Source organism: Chiloscyllium plagiosum, unplaced genomic scaffold, assembly GCF_037043375.1.
Source record: "Chiloscyllium plagiosum isolate Xiang-an unplaced genomic scaffold, Cpla_swu_hap1 HiC_scaffold_16, whole genome shotgun sequence".
NCBI lineage: Eukaryota > Metazoa > Chordata > Chondrichthyes > Orectolobiformes > Hemiscylliidae > Chiloscyllium > Chiloscyllium plagiosum.
This window is the reverse complement of record NW_028270154.1, coordinates 19816228-19837902: the sequence shown is the minus strand read 5'-3', so window position 1 is coordinate 19837902 and position 21675 is coordinate 19816228. Positions and strand designations below refer to the sequence as shown.

The 21675-nt window shown below is 40.7% G+C and overlaps 1 protein-coding gene across 1 annotated transcript in view; it reads right to left on the bottom strand.

The window, feature by feature from the left end:
* Positions 1-4845: 4845 nt before the first annotated feature.
* Positions 4846-21675, bottom strand: part of sparc (secreted protein, acidic, cysteine-rich (osteonectin)) — a 31066-nt gene continuing 14236 nt past the window's right edge. Inside the window, exons 4-10 of the mRNA XM_043703238.2 lie at positions 19614-19704; positions 18618-18739; positions 16954-17074; positions 12009-12145; positions 9357-9505; positions 7026-7174; positions 4846-5726 (exon numbers count right to left, since the gene is read on the bottom strand). Of these exons, the coding sequence (XP_043559173.1) occupies positions 5698-5726; positions 7026-7174; positions 9357-9505; positions 12009-12145; positions 16954-17074; positions 18618-18739; positions 19614-19704 (798 nt within the window). The 3' untranslated portion in view covers positions 4846-5697. The remainder of the gene's footprint in view (positions 5727-7025; positions 7175-9356; positions 9506-12008; positions 12146-16953; positions 17075-18617; positions 18740-19613; positions 19705-21675) is intronic.

Here is a 21675-nt window from a genome sequence, read left to right as displayed (position 1 = left end):
TTGGCCACAGGGTGGTGAGGTTGTTTTGTGCGTGTGGCCCAGAGATGTTCTCTGAAACATTCCGCAAGTTGAGGAGATCATATTGAGGTGACCACATTGAGAACCACGGACACAGTAGATGACATGTGTGGAGGTGCAAGAAAATCTCTGCTGGATGTGGAAGGATCCTTTGGGGCCTTGGAGGGGGGAGGTGTGGGCGCAGGCTTGTGGTAGCAGAGGAAGGTGCTGGGAGTGGAGGGTGAATTGGTGGAGGGGGCGTGGACCTAATGAGGGAATCGTAGAGGGAATAGTCTCTGAGGAATGCTGAAAGGGGTGGGGAGGGAAATATATCTCTGGTGGCGGGGTATGACTGTAGGTGATGGAAATGGTGGAGGATGATCTGTTGCATCCAGAGGTTAGTGGGGTGGATGGTAAAGACCAGGGTGGTTCTGTCCTTGTTGCGGTTGGAGGGGTGGGTTCAAGGGTAGAGGTGTAGGAAGTGGAGGAGATATGCTAGAGGGCATTGCTGACCACGTGAGAGGGGAGATTGTGGTCCTTGAAGTAGGAACCCATCTGGGATGTTCTGGAGTGGAATTGAGGGTTGACTTTCAGACAGGAGGCCTGTGACCAGTGGAGTGACACAAGGATCGGTGCTGGGCCCTCTGCTTTTTGTCATTTACATAAATGGTTTGGATGCGAGCATAAGAGGTACAGTTAGTAAGTTTGCAGATGACACCAAAATTGGAAGTGTAGTGGACAGCGAAGAGGATTACCTCAGATTACAACAGGATCTCGACCAGATGGGCCAATGGGCTGAGAAGTGGCAGATGGAGTTTAATTCAGATAAATGCGAGGTGCTGCATTTTGGGAAAGCAAATCTTAGCAGGACTTATACACTTTATGGTAAGGTCCTAGGAAGTGTTGCTGAACAAAGAGACCTTGGAGTGCAGGTTCATAGCTCCTTGAAAGTGGAGTCGCAGGTAGATAGGATAGTGAAGAAGGCATTTGGTATGGTTTCCTTTATTGTTCAGAGTATTGAATGTCGGAGTTGGGAGGTCATGTTGCGGCTGTACAGGACATTGGTTAGGCCACTGTTGGAATATTGTGTGCAATTCTGGTCTCCTTCCTATCGGAAAGATGTTGTGAAACTTGAAAGGGTTCAGAAAAGATTTACAAGGATGTTGCCAGGGTTGGAGGATCTGAGCTACAGGGAGAGGCTGAACAGGCTGGGCTGTTTTCCCTGGAGCGTCATAGAACATAGAACATAGAACAATACAGCACAGAACAGGCCCTTCGGCCCACGATGTTTTGCCGAACATTTGTCCTAGCTTAAGCACCCATCCATGTACCTATCCAATTGCCACTTAAAGTTCGCCAATGATTCTGACTCTGCCACTCCCACAGGCAGCGCATTCCATGCCCCCACCACTCTCTGGGTAAAGAACCTACCCCTGACATCTCCCCTATACCTTCCACCCTTCACCTTAAATTTATGTCCCCTTGTAATACTCTGTTGTATTCGGGGAAAAAGTTTCTGATTGTCTATTCTATCTATTCCCCTGATCATCTTATAAACCTCTATCAAGTCACCCCTCATCCTTCTCCGTTCCAATGAGAAAAGGCCTAGCACGCTGAACCTATCCTCGTACGACCTATTCTCCATTCCAGGCAACATCCTGGTAAATCTTCTCTGCACCCTCTCGAAAGCTTCCACATCTTTCCTAAAGTGAGGCGACCAGAACTGCACACAGTACTCCAAATGTGGCCTAACCAAAGTCCTGTACAGCTGTAACATCACTTCACGACTCTTGAATTCAATCCCTCTGCTAATGAAAGCTAATACACCATAGGCCTATTTACAAGCTCTATCCACCTGAGTGGCAACTTTCAAAGATCTATGAACATAGACCCCAAGATCCCTCTGCTCCTCCACCTTACTAAGAACCCTACCGTTAACCCTGTATTCCGCATTCTTATTTGTCCTTCCAAAATGGACAACCTCACACTTGACAGGTTTGAACTCCATCTGCCACTCCTTAGCCCAGCTCTGCATCATATCTAAGTCCCTTTGCAGCCGACAACAGCCCTCCTCACTATCCAGAAGGCTGAAGGGTGACCTTATAGAGGTTTACAAGATTATGAGGGGTATGGATAGGATAAATAGACAAAGTCTTTTCACTGGGTTTGGGGAGTCCAGAACTAGAGGGCATAGGTTTAGGGTGAGAGGGGAAAGATATAAAAGAGACCTAAGGGGCAACTTTTTCACGCAGAGGATGGTACGTGTATGGAATGAGCTGCCAGAGGGTGTGGTGGAGGCTGGTACAATTGCAACATTTAAGAGTCATTTGGATGGGTATATGAATAAGAAGGGTTTGGAGGGATATGGACCGGGTGCTGGCAAGTTGGACTAGATTGGCTTGGGATATCTGGTTGGCATGGATGGGTGGGACCGAAGGGTCTGTTTCCATGCTGTACATCTCTACGACCCTATGACTCTATGGTCCTCCTGGGTGCAGATGTGGTGGAGGTGGAGGAATTGGGAGTAAGGGATAGCATTTTTATGGGGGCAGCAGTGGGGGGTGGGTGGGAGGAGATGTAGTCCAGGTAGCTGTGGAAGTCAATAAGTTTGAAATGGACGTCCATGTTGAGTCGGTCACCAGAAATGGAGTTGGAGAGATCCAGGAAGAGGAGGACGGTGTCCAAGATGGTCTAGGTGAACTTGAGGTTAGGGTGGAAGGTGTTCGTGAAATTGATGAATTGTTCAACCTCCTGCTGGGAGTCCGACGTGACACCAATACAGTCATCAATGTAGCCGAAGAAAATGTGGGGAGTGGTGCCAGTCTAGCTGCGGAAGATGGACTTTTCCACATACCTGACGAAGAGGGGGGCATAGCTGGGGCTCATGTGGTTGCCCCATGAAGGAAATGGGAGGATTCAAAGGAGAAATTGTTGAGGGTGAGGACCAGTTCAACCAATTCATGAGGTGCTCCCACAAAGAGGTTGAACAGTTCATCAACTTCACTAACACCTTTCACCCTGACCTAAAATTCACCTGGACCATCTTGGACACCTCCCTCCCCTTCCTGGACCTCTCCATCTCCATCTCTGGCTACCGAATAACCATGGACATCTACTACAAGTCCACTTACTCCCACAGCTACCTAGACTACACCTCCAGCCACCCCTACCTCCTGTACAAATGTCATCCCTTATTCCCAATTCCTCTGCCTCCGCCGCATCTATTGCCAGGATGACTAATTCCACCTTACGCCACTTTATGGCATGGCACAGTGGTTAGCACTGCTGCCTCACAGCGCCAGAGACCCGGGTTCAATTCCTGCCTCAGGCAACTGTCTGTGTGGAGTTTGCACATTCTCCCCATGTCTGCGTGGGTTTCCTCTGGGTGCTCTGGTTTCCTCCCACGGTCCAAAAAAAATGCAGGTTAGGTGAATTGGCCATGCTAAATTGCCCGTAGTATTAGGTGAAGGGTTAATGTAGGGGAATGAGTCTGTGTGGGTTGCTGTTCGGAGGGTCGGTGTGGACTTGTTGGGCTGAAGGGCCTGTTTCCACACTGCAAGTAATCTAATCTAAAAAAAAGATGGCCGCTTCCTTCAAAGATCGCAATTTCCCCTCCCACCTCCAGTGCTTCTCCTCCACTTCCCGCACCTGTGCCCTCAAATTCCACCCCGCCCAACAAAACAAGGACAGAACCCCCCCCCGGTCCTCACCTTCCACCCCACCAACCTCTGTATATATCACATCATCATCTGCCACGTCCACCACCGACAAACGGATCCCACCACTAGGGATATATTTCCTCCACACCCCATCAGTGTTCCGGAGACCATTCCCTCCATGACTCCCTCGTCAAATCCATGCCTGCACCCCACAACCCCCCCCCCACCCCCCCCCGCAACACCACCAGCCCACACCCCACTCCCGGCACCTTCCCCTATCACAAGAAGTGCAAAGCCTGCACCCACACCACCCCTCACCTCCGACTAAGGCCCCCAAGGATTCTTCCACATCCGACAAACATTTACCTGTACCTCTACCAATGTCATCTATTGTATCCGTTTAATCCAATCCTGTACATTAGAAAGGCAGGACGCCAACTTGCGGATTGTTTCAGAGAACATCTCTGGAACACCTGCACCAGCCAACCCACTGCCCCATGGCTGAACACTTCAATGCCCCCTCCCACTCCACCAAGGACATGCAGGTCCTGGGACTCCTCCATTGCCAAATAACACCTGGAGGAAGAATGCCTCATTTTCCACCTTGGGACCAATGTGGGATCAAAATGGATTTCACCAGTTTCATTTCCCCTCCCACCACATTATCCCATTCCCAAGCCTCCAACTCGGCACTGCCCTCTTGACCTGTCCATCACCCTTCCCTTCCGCTCCACCTTCCTCTCCGACCTATCACTTTCTCCCCCACGTTCATCTACATATCACGTTCTCAGCTACCTTCCCGCCAATCCCACACCCCTCCTATTTATCTCTCAGCCTCCCCCCCAATGGCCCACAAGCCTCATTCCTGATGAAGGGCTTATGCCCAAAACGTTAATTCTCCTGCTCCTCAGATGCTGCCTGACCGGCTGTGTTTTTCCAGAGCCACTCTTTTTGACTCTGATCTCCAGCATCGGCAGTCCTTACTTTCTCCTAGTCGAAGAGCTAAATGGCACACTTTTGCACTTCTCATGATATTACAGTTATTACATTGTCACTTTGCATTGGTTGTATTATAATTTACAGTAGAGCTTGTTACATTGTGTTACATAACCTTAATATCCACGATTGTGCTGCAGTGTAATTTGTAGTTGCATTGCGCTGAATAACATGGAGTTAAGAAGCACGGGTATGCAATGTATAGTAGCACTGTAGTGTTGTTTTATTGCATTATACAGTGAACAGTTAAGAAGCATTTAACAAAATATTTTAGTTCCCTGACCAGGTACAAAGTACCAAAGATACAAAAGTTGGAATATGTATGGTTTCTGCAGTGAAATAAAACACTTCCAACATCTCAACTGCATGAAAGAAAGATTTTGTTTTAATTTTTTTATTAGAAAGAAGAAATATTGAAAGTGTGCTTCTCATGTGTTAGCAGATAGCAAAAGGGTCTGTTCGAGGTAGACTTTCTCCAACCTGTACGATCACATTCTAATTTTCCATATTCATTCACATGCTCATTAACATTTGGTGTGTTCTCTCTTTCTGCTTTACAATCTTTTTTAGTTACAAGACAAATTACCTTAGTACACCTACTTTACATACAAATCCAAAGCAACTTTTAACAGCATACTGAAATTAATTCTCTAACACCCAGCCATCGAGCTGTATCAATCATTGTCTACCTGGATAAAGAACAGAAGCTATGAACCTCCTGGCTTTTGGACATTAAAGGGCTAATTTAATATGCGATGTTTCTTTTCTTCCATGGGCAAACATCTAGATAGCATTATGGTAACACATGCAAAATCGCTCTCTAATGTTGACAAGGACACTTAAAAAAAAAACAAGATATGATCATGTTTTAACAATTGAAGAAAAATGTTTGTCTTTTTTGTTGACAAGATATTATTAGAAGCACATGCACTGTGTTACAGTGGTATAGATATAAATGAGAGTAGCACCATTAATGTCGTCAGACTCTACATAGCACCACTACCCGAAGGTAGCACTGGGCAGCATAGGCGTAGAAACAAAGAATTTATATCAGAAGGTTGCCGTCAATATCCTCTGTAAGAAAAACATATTAAAATTAGTTTATTATTTATCAGACCAAATATCTAGCAAATGCATCACAGTACACAAGACAATTTTATATTTGCAGATAACATCTTACTGTAACATACCTGCAACTATTTATGTCCTTACGATAGCAAAAGCCTTAATGGAGGTCGGGTGTGGGAGGCTGGGATGGGTGGTCGAGTGAGGAGAATGCTAATTTTCAACTGAATAGAGAGTCAAATTCTCATTGGCAGCTGAGTGGCCATTATTGGAATTGTCTAACAATCCTTTGACTTCAAAGGAAAGACTGAGAGTTTATGTTAATGGGAGTCAGACCCATAAAACCAGATTTATGAGCCTAAGTTTACAATAACCCCTATAACTTCAAGTAATAAATTATTTTTAGAATGAACTCATTTGTTCTGTTAGCAAACAAGACAGCCATATTGTATCAGCAACATTCCTCAACACTGAAATGAATGACCAATCCATATGTAGTGATCTGTTGTGACCTGGTCTGAAGACTAGGAAACTGAGAGAACACATTGCTCTACTTTGATAGTTTTTTGTTAAATTACACTTAAAATTACACCGCTAAAACAGTGAGACAGGGTTTGGTACCTTATCCAAAGAATAACATCTCCAGCAAAATGTTATCTTGGGACTATGCAGGTAAACATCTGAGTGTAGGACATATATTTATACCATTTGACTCAAGGATAATTCAAGTTGTCACCAGTTTAAATAGAGGTCTAAGCAACTCACTGGCAGATGTTTTTTGGTCTATTGCCCAAATGTAAAAGTGGTGTTATAGTTCAGTTACCCTTTATAAAATCTGCCCAATTTTAATTTCCATTAAGATCAATAGAAATGTATTCATATTATTCTTTTATTTTGACATTTATTCTGCAGTGTGTTAGATGCGCACCTTCTAAACCCTGTCAATGTTTGCTTGGTATCAGCCACACGTTCTCATCTAAATATAACACTCAGTTTTCTCTTCCTTCTGAAAACTGCTATCTTTCTCTTAAATACAATCTGCTCCCACTTGAACTTACCAATACTACCTGTTTAAATGGACATCTTATTTCTATCACTATTACTGATTTTATAATGTAGTTTGGCTGAAACTTTCATTTTTGCCAGACATTGATTTTCACAAATGATATCCTCAAGTTATGAAGCAATTGTCAGTGTGAAAAATTTTCCCTGATCACCTTTCTCATTTCAGTCAATCTAATAATTGCTGGTGTAAACCAGATCAAGTGACCATGGTCAGTTTCTGTTCTTACTGCCTGAGATACTCACCCTCTTTGATACCAAAACATGTGGCCCACTCTTCAAGGGCGATGTATTTGTCATTGTCTGCATCACATTTCTGGAAGAAGAGAGTGGTGCAGTGCTCCATTGGAACAAGGGGAGCACGCAGGGGAGCCAGCTCAGAGTGTGAAAGGTATCTGGATTTAAAACAAAGGTATGTTTGTAAGGCTGCAACATTTAACAACAAAGCAATTGGATGGGAATAACAGTATTTTTAAAGAATTATACAGTGATATGCATGATGAATTTATGGACTCCTTCTGTGCTCTGTGATTCAATAAATGATTAAAATCTACAACATGGAGCACAGTCTCAGACTAAGGGATTGATCTATTGGATTGAGATTAGGAGACATTTCTTCACTCATAGGGTTGTGAAAATTTGAAGTTGTCCACCCAAGACAATTGTGGCTGCTCCATCTTTGACTATATTTAAGGGTGGGACAGGACAGGCATTTTTTTTGTGTCTCTCAGGGAATCAAGAAATATAGGGAATGACCATACTGAATGAAGGAACAAGCTTGATGGGTAATATGGTTCCCTCCTGCTACTAACTTGTTTTCATGTATTTTCTGTGTTGAAATCCTCTATTTGAATCCATTTTTTATTGTGCACGCTAGCAATCTGTGAATATTGTAACATTCAGAGAATAGACAGTTCCAAGGGACTGCTATATTTGACAGTTCCAAAATATTAGCCAGATTTATTACTGGTTAGGAACAAGCTTGAGGTGAGGATGGAGATGAGAGGCAGCTTGTTGCAATGTTTTGAATAAGTCACTGAAATAATTCAAGGGTGATTGAACTGTTAATTTTCAGCAGTTGGTTGGAGCCAGAGGAGAAAGGTTACTATGTTTGGGCTATTATTCAATCAAGTACTCAGGATCAGAGGGAAGAGTCCCAAATAAGTTGGTCTTGCAGGCTCTGAGCCTTTAGGACTCAGGAGATATCTGAGGGGACAAGAGACATAGCTACACGTTGGGATTAGAGCTCAGGAACTTCGCTAGGATCTGAGAGTTCAAAGTTTGGGTGAAGATTTGTAGCTCAGGATCTGAGAGTGTTTGGATGACGCCACGTGCCATTTATAGTTCAATGTGGCTGACAGGGCGGGAGAAAAAAGCACACAGGAAATATTCACTTTGCGCAGCTGAGACCTCAGAGCTTGAAACAACATTGGGACATTACCAGCTGTCAGACCAAAAAAGTTGGAGTTGTGCTTGCAGGCAGGTACTACAGTACATTTTCAAGAATCTGTGAGAGCGACATCCCAGGAAAGAAGGGAAAAGTACCAAACTATGATAAGTCATTGGTGAAATCTGTGGTGAAGTTGCTCTTAAGACAGTTCTGAAAGTAGGTCTTTGAAAGAGAAGAAATTGGAATATCTTGTAAGATTTGATGATCTAGTACATCTTGGGGAGTTGTGAGAAAGTCACGCGATCTGCCTTGGCCACATTTGCAATTTGGTATGTGCTGTGGGGTGTTTGACCACAGTCTGTTAGTCCTATTTATCCCAATGTCAGAATATAAATTTAGATGTAGTGTAAATGTTATTACCGTTCTAACTTTGTATAATAAAGCATATTGTTATTTATTAAAATCTTGGAATTTTATGGCTTTTTTTTCCTCTTTGTAACTACCCAGAACTCACACTTTTTCTATTTTTAAAACAACGCGTTATAGGATCCTGGCTAGATTGTAACTAAAATCTGGAGGTCAGGTCTGAGAAGTACCAGCTCTTGTGTTTACAAATGGCCAATAAAGTGCTCTAAGACACAGAGAACACTCATTTGTACCACAAACTTCTTCTCTACAGGTGAGGTCCTGTGAACATAGTTGGAGATTAGCACATGAAATTAAAAATTCAAAACTGAAATACAACGGCCAAGCCAGACCGTTACCAAATAAAAGAAAATTAGTTTATTTCAACCATCTTGAATATTTTGATAGTTTTTGATGTGTTTTGAATCTTTGGGATTTTCTACCTCAGAGGACTGAGGAAGCTCAGTCATTGAGTATGTGTAATGTAGTGATTCATAGATTTCTAAATATCAGTGACATGAGGAGGTACAGGAATAGCATGGAGGAAAACAGGCATTGAAGTGGATGGTCAGCCATAATTTTACTGATTGGTAGAGCAGGCTTGAAGGGCTGAATGGCCTACTCCTGCTCCTATGCTCCTATTTGTTTATCACTGAGAAATATCAAGAATTGATATATTTTCCAAGATTTTCCAAGATTGGTCATCAGGCATCTATAAAACAGAGGATTCGATATCAACAAAGTCCTACCAAAAAATATCAGGTGACTCTGGCAAAGCTTACTTATCGGCTGGGTGTTGATCAAGTTGGCCGAATTGCCAGTGAACAGGGAAAATGAACATGTTGTAGTTCTTCTCAAAGTCATGAGCCAGAAGGTCCAAGGAATGTTCTCCAGCCTGCAGACGCTTTTCATTTTCATACATCTTCTTCACCTGTTGGACAACAATCATCAGAGTTGCTGTAGTGATGCCAACAGTGCTACATCCAATTTAATATTACAACGCCACTGCAAAAGGTGAACTAGACAGAAGGAGGATACCTGTACATACTGTTTCAGTCACAGAGTACATGCAAATAAGGGATATTTCTACCAACCTGCATAATTCTTCACCTAATTAATTTTTTTGATCAAATTTAAGACTAATCTATCAATGAGGAAGTGGCTATTACAAATCACTAAATTCAAATGTTAGAAATGACTGCGGTAAAAAACTGGAAGCTCAAATGGAAATGCTAGTCAGGTTATCTCAGGAGGGATAGCCTGACTTGGATAACTAGTGGAATTCCAGTTTTGTAAAGGTATTCAAAAACAGAACAATGCATAAAGAAACAACAGTTGGGGTTATCAAGGGTTTGGGGATGCAGTGAGGGCATGAGAGGTTAAGGACCTCGGTGTAGTAAGTTGTCATGACATGGACCTTAATGTCCAGGAGGGTGAGGAAGCACAGATAATAAATGATATAAAAGGGAATTGGATGGGCATTGAAAGAAAGAAATAATTCAGATATATAGAGACACAGATGGTCTGTGGGACTTAGAGTCATTAGATTAGATTACATTACAGTGTGGAAACAGGCCCTTCAGCCCAACAAGTCCACACCGACCCGCCGAAGCGTAACTCACCCATACCCCTACATTTACCCCTTACCTAACACTACGGGCAATTTAGCATGGCCAATTCACCTGACCTGCACATCTTTGGACTGTGGGAGGAAACCGGAGCACCCGGAGGAAATCCACGCAGACACGGGGAGAACGTGCAAACTCCACACAGTCAGTCGCCTGAGACGGGAATTGAACCCGGGTCTCTGGCGCTGTGAGGCAGCAGTGCTAACCACTGTGCCACCGTGCCACCCACAAAGTCATAGAGATGTACAGCACAGAAACAGGCACTTCATTCCAACTCGTCCATGCCGACCAAATATCCTAACCTAATCTAGTCCCATTTGCCAGCACTTGACCCACATCCCAATCTCTGGATTGTTCAGAGAAGAAATAGCTTGAACATGAATCAACAAATAGCCTCATGATGTGTCGAATGCCAGGCAAGCACATGATCCAGGGAAGGTCTTTCAAGGCTGGGATCATGGGGCCCTTGCCAAATTTAACAATTGAATCTTATATTTCTTTCCTGCCCAGCAACTGCTAAAGTTAAAAGGCCTGTGGCAGGATAACCAACAAAGGAGGTCATAGGTAGGTATATTTGGGGTTGCAGAGCATGTTCCAAATTGGAGTTGGAGAAGATTCAACCAATCATGGTGGAGTTAGAAAGGGAGCGAGAACACAATTTTGGTCAAAGACAAATCTCATCTCCATTTCAATTCTGGGTTTTCCAAGTCCAAGGATCTTGGCCAACAATTGTTAAAATTTGACTTGTTCTGTGGAAGCAGAATTTTAACATAATGCTAAAATTGGAAATCTATCCAAGGTGGATATTTGCACAGTTGTTCAAAGTCATTAAAAGAACAATGGGCATGGCCTATTTGGACATTGTAGATCCATGGAATTCTTTACCACAGAGTGCTGTTGAGGTTGAATTGTTAAGTATATTCAATGATGAAACAGACAGGCTTTTATTCAGTAAGGGAATCAAGGGTTACAGTGAAAAGGCAAGTGTAGTTCAGCATTATCAGATCAGCCATGATCTCATTGAATGGCAGAGAAGACCTGATGGGCTGAATGGTCTACTTCTGCTCTAATATTTTATAGTCTTATGTTTCCTATTTTTTGACTTTTATTCCCTCTTGCTCATAATCTGAGAATTGACAGGTGTGGATGCTTGAGAAATTAGCATGCATATTAATTTATAATCTGTCATATCCATTTCTATGCAGCACAAGTTTTCAGGCTAGAATCTCCAGACTGAGGAAGTCTGGAAGGAAATATCAATGATCACTGAAATTAGCAATGTCTGTAATACTCTGTAAATATTTGATTTTGAGTGCTCTCACATGTGTGCTGAGAATATCAGTATTTTTAGGGCGTCTTCAGAAATACATCACTATTTCCTGGGGTGCTTCATATAGAGATACTTAGAAAACAGCACCATGCTGAATACTGCATATGGCCATATCCATATTGTAAATGCTAAAACAAAGACTTGCACCATGTTGGAGCTATCACACAGGGGGACTGTGACTTTGCAGGAGCACAACAGATCAAATAACCTTTAAACACTAACATTCTACAATCCATGTGATTGTCACTGCAGAATTTCTGATACCTGGTACAATATCATTGAAGATAATCAAAGAGAAGCCAGCTGCTTTTTCAAAGGTACAGGGGTAAGGATTATCTGGACTATTTTATACATTTTATACAAGTAACTAAAGACCAAAAGAAGAGGGAATGAATGATTGTTTTTAAAAAGAAAAACACAAAATTGACTTTTTAATTGTTTTGCTATTAATGAGTTAATGAAGTGCATTTTCTTGCCTTCATCTTCTGCTTTTCAGTGAGGAGGTTGGTTTCCTCATTATCACGCTCATAAAGGGTCACCAGAACATTCTTCAGCCAGTCACGCATACGCAGAGGAAACTCAGCCAACTCACTATCAATGCATTCCTGGATGACTACAAAAAAAAAAAGAGATCACGTCAAAGATGTTAAAAATCTTGTATAAAGTATTCCTTTCATTTCATTCTGCCTTAGAGTAATTAATTTCCATTCTGTCCAGACCTAGAAGAGTCAACAGATGGAAAACTAGCAGTTCCAGACTGACATACACAGAGGAGCATGACAATAAGACACTGCACAGCCAAATAAGCTAACAGAATGGTGCCAAGGATGCAGAACTTCATTTTCATTGAAACATTAATGAAGCTGGGATGGTTATCTTTAGAACAGAAGAGACTAAGGGGAGATTTCATAAAGATGCTCAAAAACCTGACAGGCTTTAAGAGAAACGAAGAGAAATTAATTCCAATGGTGGAATAGTCAGTAATTAGGAAACTCAAATTTAAGGTAATGAGGAGAATTTGATTTTTTATGAAGCAAGTTGTGATCTGAATTGCACTGTCTGAAAGGTAAGTGAAAGCAGATTAAATAATAAGTTTCAAAAGGAAATTGATAAGTATTCTAAGGAGGTCAATTTATATATAAGGTAAGAGCAGCGAGATGGGGCTAATTGATTGCATTTTAAAAGAACCAGCACTGATACAATGGGTAAAATAACCTTCTTCTGCGCTGGAACATTCTATAAAGATACAGAATTCAAAAGCTACTCATTTAGAATAGAACTTCCAAGGCCTCATCTGCAGTAAGGCTCAACACATGTTGGAAACATGCATCACAAAATTTCACATGTTGGATGCATGGTTTTCCAAGGAATATCTGCGGCTTATAAGGTATTACTCCACAGATATCGAATCTTCCCTTAAATAGAAAGCAGTAGTTATCTCAGTGTGGGAAGCAATCAGAATAGATATCTATACAAGTGAGTTATTACTGCCAACAGTAAGTCATCCCACAACATGCACCTATCCACAGACATTGCATATTCCAGTACAACATTCAAACAATAAAAGTCTTGCATAACCTGAAGCTTATCACATCTTTCAGAAGTCTCTCAAAATGCTTCACGCAATAAATTACTTGAAAAGCAATGATTGTTATGCAGGCAACAAGCAGCCATTTTGCACGCAGCAAGATTTCACAAACAGCAGAAACACACACACTGTGTGCAGGTAGAGATGGCATTTTGAGGAAGAGGTAAGTGATGGTAAAGATGTCTCACTCAAAGTGACTTCGTGTCATCAGCTGACGATTGGAGGGCAGTAGAGGGTGGCGATGGTGGGGAGGAGGAGAAATATGAAAAATTTACTGTTATGAAGCAGGAATTAATCAATTTGGAATGATTTAAATTAGAAAATAATTTTCTGCAATCAACTCTCTAAATCCTGAAGCATTTTGCATCTGTTTATAGAGGTGCCAGTCACCTGCAAGTATCTTCGAGGAGAAAGTGAGGGCTGCAGATGCTGGAGATCAGAGCTGAAAATGTGTTGCTGGAAAAGCGCAGCAGGTCAGGCAGCATCCAAGGAACAGGAGAATCGATGTTTCGGGCATAAGCCCTTCTTCAGGAATCTGAAGAAGGGCTTACGCGCGAAACGTCAATTCTCCTGTTCCTTGGATGCTGCCTGACCTGCTGCGCTTTTCCAGCAACACATTTTCAGCTCACACCTGCAAGTATCTTCCAAGCCACATGGCATCCTGGCTTAGAACTATATTGTCATTCCTTCATTGTTACTGGGTCAAAATTCTGGAAATCCCTCCCTATTAGGTCTATGAATATCCCTACACATTATAATCTCTTCTATATGATTCAAGAACAGCCAGCAATGCCAACATCCTGAATGAATTTAAAAAAAGGGGAAATCAAACTTAGAGGCAAACCCAAAGGAATCCCTGAGTCACAGTAATCATGGAATGAGGCAGTTTATTTTTATGGATCTGATGCAAAATGTTTAGTACAGCTTTCTTGAAGAGGTCCACTTTGCAAAGCAGATTAAAGGTTGCTGTTTTAACAATACTTCTCTATGTATACTCTTGTAATAAACCTTTCTCTATATTCTATTGTTGTATTCCTTATCAGAACAAAGTGACAGGCTGGACCTGCTACAGTGCTAAGTGTTCAAAGAAATGAATTCTCCCCTTCCATTCATTCATTGTTCTTGCCTCATGGCAGCTGTTGGCTTAATAGAAAAGCTGACAATATGAAAGCCTCTGCAATATCCAAGAATAAATCTCTATTTCAAATCTTTATAGTCAGAAGATGTTTGCAATGTGCTCAGAATATGAACATACAGAATAAACTATTGTTGAGGATAACACACTGTGTACAACTGTGTTGGAGGCATCTAAGGCAAACATCTCTCTTTCTTGTTTTCATCCAGCATCTTTCTACTCAGACTCATTCTACATGTCTATTTATTTCAATATTTCACTAGAATACTATTTCTTTCTGTTATATATTCCTTTCTCTCATTCAATTATTTGAGGATATGCAGTATAAATTTTCTGTAAAACAACCTCTTGGTGTTGTGATTCTTGTGGTCATCGGAGGAACATTCAGCTCTCAAACCTTAAAATCATGGATCTTTCAAAACTGCTTACAATGCTACCTATTTTTGTGTTGTTGACAAACCTGGATAGTACAGTGAAGGAAATGAACCTTCCAGCTCAGCGAGCAAACCTACATGCAAAATCCCAACCTGAGCTACAAATCTTCTCAAAACTCGCTAACAGTGAAGGAACTTTAATGGATACCTAAGGATTTAAAGCAATTGTTTGATAAAGTAAAGCTGCCACAGTTCCAGAGGGCCATAGGGCTGCTCGCTCATGAGACAGAAATGACTGGTGGTAAGTTTAACCTGAGGGCCACCACACCCTAGACAAGGGGAGAGCTTAAGAAGAAGGTATCTTCATGGTAATGTCAAGTGTTGTTTAATATAGTATCAGACAAAAGGCCAGTTAACAAATGTGAGGCTCATGGAATTGGAGGGTTAATATGCAACTTAACAAAAAATTAGCTTCAGGACAGAAAACAGCACATCATGGTAAATGGGGTTTTTTTTTCCAGAAGAGTGGATAGTTTAGAATGACCGAGATTGCTGGAGAAGAACAACAGGTCTGGCAGCATCTGTGGAGAGAGAAATACACGTAATGTTCGGAGTCTGATATAACACTCCTTCAGACAGGTTCTGTTCTCTCTCAACAGGTGCTGCCAGACCTGCTGAGTTTCTTCAGCATTGTCTGTGTTTGTTTGAAATTTCCAGCGTCAGTAGTATTTTGCTTTTATATGGTAGACAATGATGCTTGCCAAGGGTCAGTGCTGAGCCACGTTTTTCTTTATATAAATAAATGATGATGTTGGAATAGTATAATCTTTCAAAGTTGGTCCATGACAACAAACTTGGTGATGTGGCAAACAGTGAGGTGTAATAACAGCCTATTGCAATATGGCATTGATGGGTTGTATAATGGGCAGACAAGAGCAGATGGAATTTAATACAGACAAGTGTGAGATGATTTATTTTGGCAGAAGACAAATGGAGAAGCTGTGCAGACTTAATAGGATAGTTCTAAAGAAGTCAGACCGTCACATAGAAGATTCTTGCAGATGACATGACAGATATGGAGAGGAATCAGCAAAACACATGGGCATATTGGACTTCATAAGTACAAGCATTGTGTATAAATGAAGGGAAGTTATGCAGAACCTTTCTAAAGGTGCATGGTAGCAGCAATCACAGTAATGAATCCAGTTCTGTTCACCACATATCAGAAAATATACTTGACTGTGTGCAGAGATTTACCAAAATGATTCCAGGAATGAGGGGTTTTAGCTATGAGCTTAGGCTGGAGAAACTCAGGTTTTGTTTTTCTTGGAGTAGAAAAGATTGAAGAAAATTTGACAGATGTACAATACTGTGACAGGTTTAAGTAAAGTAAGCGAAGGAAATTTTTTCCGATTAGCTGATTGTAGAAGAACAGGGGACCACAGAGTTAAAGTTTTGAGCAAGAGATTTATAGGGTATGTGAAGAAGAAGCGTGTGGCAATGATGGAAATTCTTACCTCTGAGGGTGGTGGTATCAGAGATGATGCATGATTTTAAAAGGAAACTCAATGAGTATTTGAGGGAAATAAAATCAGTAATAAAGCAGGGGAAATAGGACTGACCAGAATTCTCAACAAAGAGTTGGTATGAAATTGATGAGCCAAGTATGTTCCTTCTGTGCCGTCATGGCTCTGACCCTATGATATGCATCTTCTATTACCTTCTCTGAATGATGACTCAAGTATCTTGCTCAATGGGATGTACGTGTGTCAAAACAGTGAGTGTTGACTGGATATTCACCTGAGACAACTGAAGGCTTCCTCACCTGATGTCCAAGCAATATTCTTCTGAACAAAGGTCATTCAATAATTTCACCTTGATATGAACACTTGTAAACAGCTTTCATTTCTTCACTGCTAGCCCAAGTATAATTAAATTGAATCCGGGACCTCTGTGGTTTATAAGCTCAGTTCTACCCTAAATAATACACTTATCAATTTAGATATTTAGGGTATGTGTTCAAAAGTTTTAATCATGCAAATAATCATGTGAATAAAGATCCTGATTTAAGCATCACCCCTTTTACAGCAGTTTGCATATTCTCTGATGGTTTTAACTCCACTTCCAGCATGAAGAGAAATAACTCAAGTCTGGAATTGTTATGCTGATTGGCAATAAGAACTAAACAACCCAGTTGGGTAAGTACATTGACAGAATTTATACGGATAATATAGTGCAACCAATTAACAGCAAACATCAATTTTCTTTAAAATGTTATCATCCCCTTATATACAATGTCCACTAAAACCATGCATGTCACATACATTTGCATGGTCCAATGTAGTCCAAGTGGAGCTTGTGGCCCTTCTTTGTTCCCTCCAATGTGCACTTAGTGGCAAAGAGCTGGCAGGCACTGTCATAGGTCTTGTTGTCAGTGCCACAGACCTGGTGAAGGTTATGAAATACAGAAATGTTACTAAATGCTTTTAATAGCAATGTAAAATAGCACTATCAACAATAAGGACACTTACTCTCTCTCCATGGATGCTACCTGACCCGGTGAGATCTCCAGCATTTGTTGTTTTCGATAAGGACAGTTGCTCTTGATGTAACACTTTATTTTAAATAACAACGGTGCACTCTGGAGCATAAAATTAGGCAAGAGTCCAAAACAGGTACACAACCTGAAACTGTTCAGTTCCCATTGACCGCTCAAGTCCAAATGGTTCCCCAGGTGAGACTCAGACAGTGGTAGATTGGAAATGTCAGGGTAAGATAATGACAGTAAACTTCTGGTTTTGAGTTGGTTCACATGGTTATTATTATGTTCTGAGGTGTCATCAGTGTTGCACATTTTCTATCTCAGAAACTGTCATCTATGCAGTGATATGTGTGTAACAGGTTTTATTCAGTGTTTTAAAATGCCTGCTCCATGCTCCAGGATGATAGCAGTGACTAGTGGAGTCCTGCAAGGATCAGTGTTTGGACCACAATTGCTAAGTTTGCAGGTGACACAAAGATAGGTGGAAGAATAGGTAGTGTTGAGGAGGCAGGAAGTCTGCAGAAGGACTTGGACAGGTTGGGAAAATGGACAAAGTAGCAGCAGATGGAATACAATGTGGGAAAATGTGAGGTTATGCATTTTGGTAGGAAGAAGAGAGGATAGACTACTTTTTAAATGGGGAACGGTTTCGAAAATATAAAGCGCGAAGGGTTACTGGGAGTAAGCAAGAGAATGGGGTTAAGAAATATATCAGCCGTGATCGAATGGTGGGGCCTACCCAATGAGTCAAATGCCTAATTCTGCTCCTATATCTTATGGTGGCCTTATGTTTTTAGCACTGGCTTCCAGATCCTTCTACAGCCTTGTTTACTGTTTTACGAGTTCAGGCCATAACAAACTCACATAATCAAATATAGAACAACTGAACCATTGAAGACAACAATCTGCAGATTACTTGGTAACACAAACCAAACAGTTATTAGCAATTTACTCTGACAAATCATTTAATATAACATTTTTCCAATAATTGGACACTTTGAATTTAGTCTTGAACATAGGGTAATGAAATCCAGACTTATTCTCCCATACTATATCTGACCATTACCATGTAAACCAAGCAAATCTTATCAGGTGAAAAAAGTTAATCATAAAGGCAGGTTTGATATTAGTTCAAAACCTTTAATATGAAAGTTGACAACTTAAATGTACTAGATTAAATGTCACTAACAAATTGAACAGCCATCAGACTCCTTATCGTTGCTGTAAAGCAGCCAGGACACCCCCTTTCAGAATTTGTTTGTTTGTTAAGACGAGGGAACACAGTTTGATGTATGTAGCTTTATGAATTAGCATCAGGTCTTTCACAGTCCCCATTTTGTAATTGCATGAGTCCTCAACCATTATTGTCCCTCATCAAATCTGTTCCACCCCTGAGAATTTTCAGGAACAGCAAAGGTTTCTTATTTGCAAATGTTTGATCCTGACCTTTTCAAATTCAACTGAGCTGGGTGGGCACGTTGATGGATCCTGGCAGACACACATGGGCTCATTGTTCTCGTCAGCCTCACAGACCTTTCCTCGTTTGCAGTGGAAGTTTTCACAGGGGTCTAGAAAGATATGGTCAAATCTCAAAGTTACATTAAGCAAACACTTTGATGAATGATCAGGCCCATTGTCCTCAGAATGACTTCCATCCCAGTTATTTATATTTTGGATTTCAAGAAGTTGTTTCAATGTAATCACAATTGCAGGAAGTTCTTGTGAGAACCAAAGAAACTGAAGCAACTTTGAAATTGCGTACTGTGTGTGACTAATATATACAAATAATCCAGCTGTTCTCATCTTTGATTTGGTGAATATTTATTGACTATTGAAAGGAAAATTTAGGATCGATGTCCAGAAGTTATCTTAAACAAAGGGTTAACATTACCTGGAATAGATTTGTGACTAGGCTAGTCCAGAGAAAGATTTGGAGTTACTTAAGAAATAATTGACTGCTACAATGGAAATTACTTTTACTTTAGTGGAGAAACAGTTGATTGAGAGCCTTTATTCCAACTGGAACATTAGTCCAGAAAATAGCTGTACCTCAAATAAAATCCTTCATGAAAAGAGTGATGTTTTTAATTTTAATTATGCTAATTGTATGATGTGATAGTTTTATTCCCTCCTTCTTGGATCTAAAGGTATTCAAATGCATAAAGCAATCATAAAGAAAATTTAGAGTTAAAATAATGAAAAATACTGGACAGAAGTATGCAATACAAGGAAAAGCATCACTGTGTGGGAGAGTTGGAAATAGGAAGGTAGGGAAAGTCAAAAATGAAGAGGCATCATCATGCAAATATCCTCACACCAAACAGTTCAAAGTCTCCAATTCAAGTCTAAAGTGGAACTGGATCAATTTAGAGTTTGAAATTCACAAAAATGATGTTACAGAACAATGATTTTACTTGTTTATCATAACACTATTTTACTTACTCTCAACTTCAATTTCCTTCTTGGTATCATCTTCAGAATCTTCAAAATCTCCTGTATCAATCTGGACTGGGTTTGCTCCAACTGGCAATGCCTATTTGAATATAATAATATTTTAACCATCATTATGTGGGCAGGCTTGATGAATCAATTAATATTTTTCTATGTATTAATTACGGTTGAAATTATTCACTTCAACTGGTAAGTAAAGTCAAGTTACCATAACATAAGGCTGCTCTTTCATTTAAGAGAGATGACTGATGGTGGTTAATCTGAGGGTCACCACACCTCAGGTGAAGGGAGAGATTGAGAAAGAGAATCCTTCATGGTAACCTCAGCCAGTATGGGAATTGAAACCACACTGTTGGTATTACTTCACATTGCAAACCAGCCTTCTAGCCAAATGAGCTAAACACACAACCCTTCACTAAAAAGTAGTAGTGTGTGCTTTATCGTTCTTGTAAATACTAATAATTAATTCTTATTTGTATATGGTGCATGTATAGATAGCATGGTACATATTTGTGTATTTGTACTGCCTAAACTAAATGAACTGCTTGCTGTGTTAAGAGGTTCTGCTAAGTACCTCTGACTCTTAAAATCACATTGTTCAGCATTCATTACCAGTAGCAGTTCACAATGTATTCATATTCAGCAAATTTAACTAAAATGTCCATCTGAATAGCACTTAAATTCAAGCCCTGAGGTGAACAAACCTTATTTGAAAAAAAGCACAGAAAGTCAACACAACTGTTACATCTGCACACCTCAGGATTCTATGTTGTGCCCTCAGCAATAAATGCTTCAGTTGTCATCTGCATGTTATAAGAGAGATGTCTGGAACAGTGTCAAAATCTAACAACAGCTTATCATGAAAGCCCAGTGGCACAAACAGAGTTTTCAAGGGATGTGTAAAATGCATCAACTCATCTTTGTTCCCTCCTTCTTGAAACATGGACATCACAGAAGAGGGCACAATTTATTGCCATATCTAATTTTCTTAAATAAGTTGTTTCTAAGCCATCTTCCTGAAGTGTTGCAGTCCATGTCACAGTGGTACATTCACAAGACTGTTAGATAGGGGGTCCCAGGATTTTGACTCACAGTAACAGTGAAGTAAAAATGATATAGTTCTAGTCATATGATGTGTAACTTGGAAGGGAACTTTCAATGACATGTTCCATGTAAATGCTGCGCTTGTGCTTCTAGGTGGTAGAGGTCACAACTTTAAAGTATTCTTTCAAAGGATCTATGGTGAACTCCTGTTGTGTTTTTTTTAATGGTATAAACTGTGGCCACTGTGATCGAGGGAGTGAATATTTAAAGGTGCTGCTTAAGATGCCCATCAAACAGATGGATGGGATCAAACTTCTTAAGTGTTATTGGAGCTGCAATCTTCCAGGCAAGTGGACCCCAATCTATCAGGCTCCTGAGTTGTACCTTGCAGATGGTGGGCCTGGTTTAGAAGTCAGGACATTACTCATTGCAAAATGGAGCTGCTTTTCAAACCATTGTATTTATAGAGCTGGTCCACTTTAGTTTTTATTTCAATTTCAAGGGTAAGACCCCAGTAGCAATTCTGACCACAATTCAAGGATGGTAATCCCATTGAGTGTCATGGGAAGATGATTAGATTGTCCTTCTTGGAGGTGGTCAGTATCTTGACACTTGTGGAGCACAAATTTTCTTGCTGACAAATATTAAACTGCTGCCAAGGGCTTCAAATATTCCTTTATTGTCTCCAGACTGATTATTGCATCATATTCTTAGCAATTCCACTTATGTAAACCTTATTGAAGCTTGACATTATCCAAAGCTCTATTGCCCATATTCTAAAGAGCACCAAATCCCAATCATCCAGCACACATTGACTAACATTGGTTCTTCATTAAGCAACACCATGAATTTACAATTCCCACCTTTACTTTCAAATGCCACTCATCTCTATCTCTATAAAATCTTACAACCTCACAACCCTCTAAGATACCCACATCCCTTACTTTTGCCCTCTTGAACAATCCAGACTTTAATTGCTCCACACTTAGTGGCCATGCTTTTATATGCT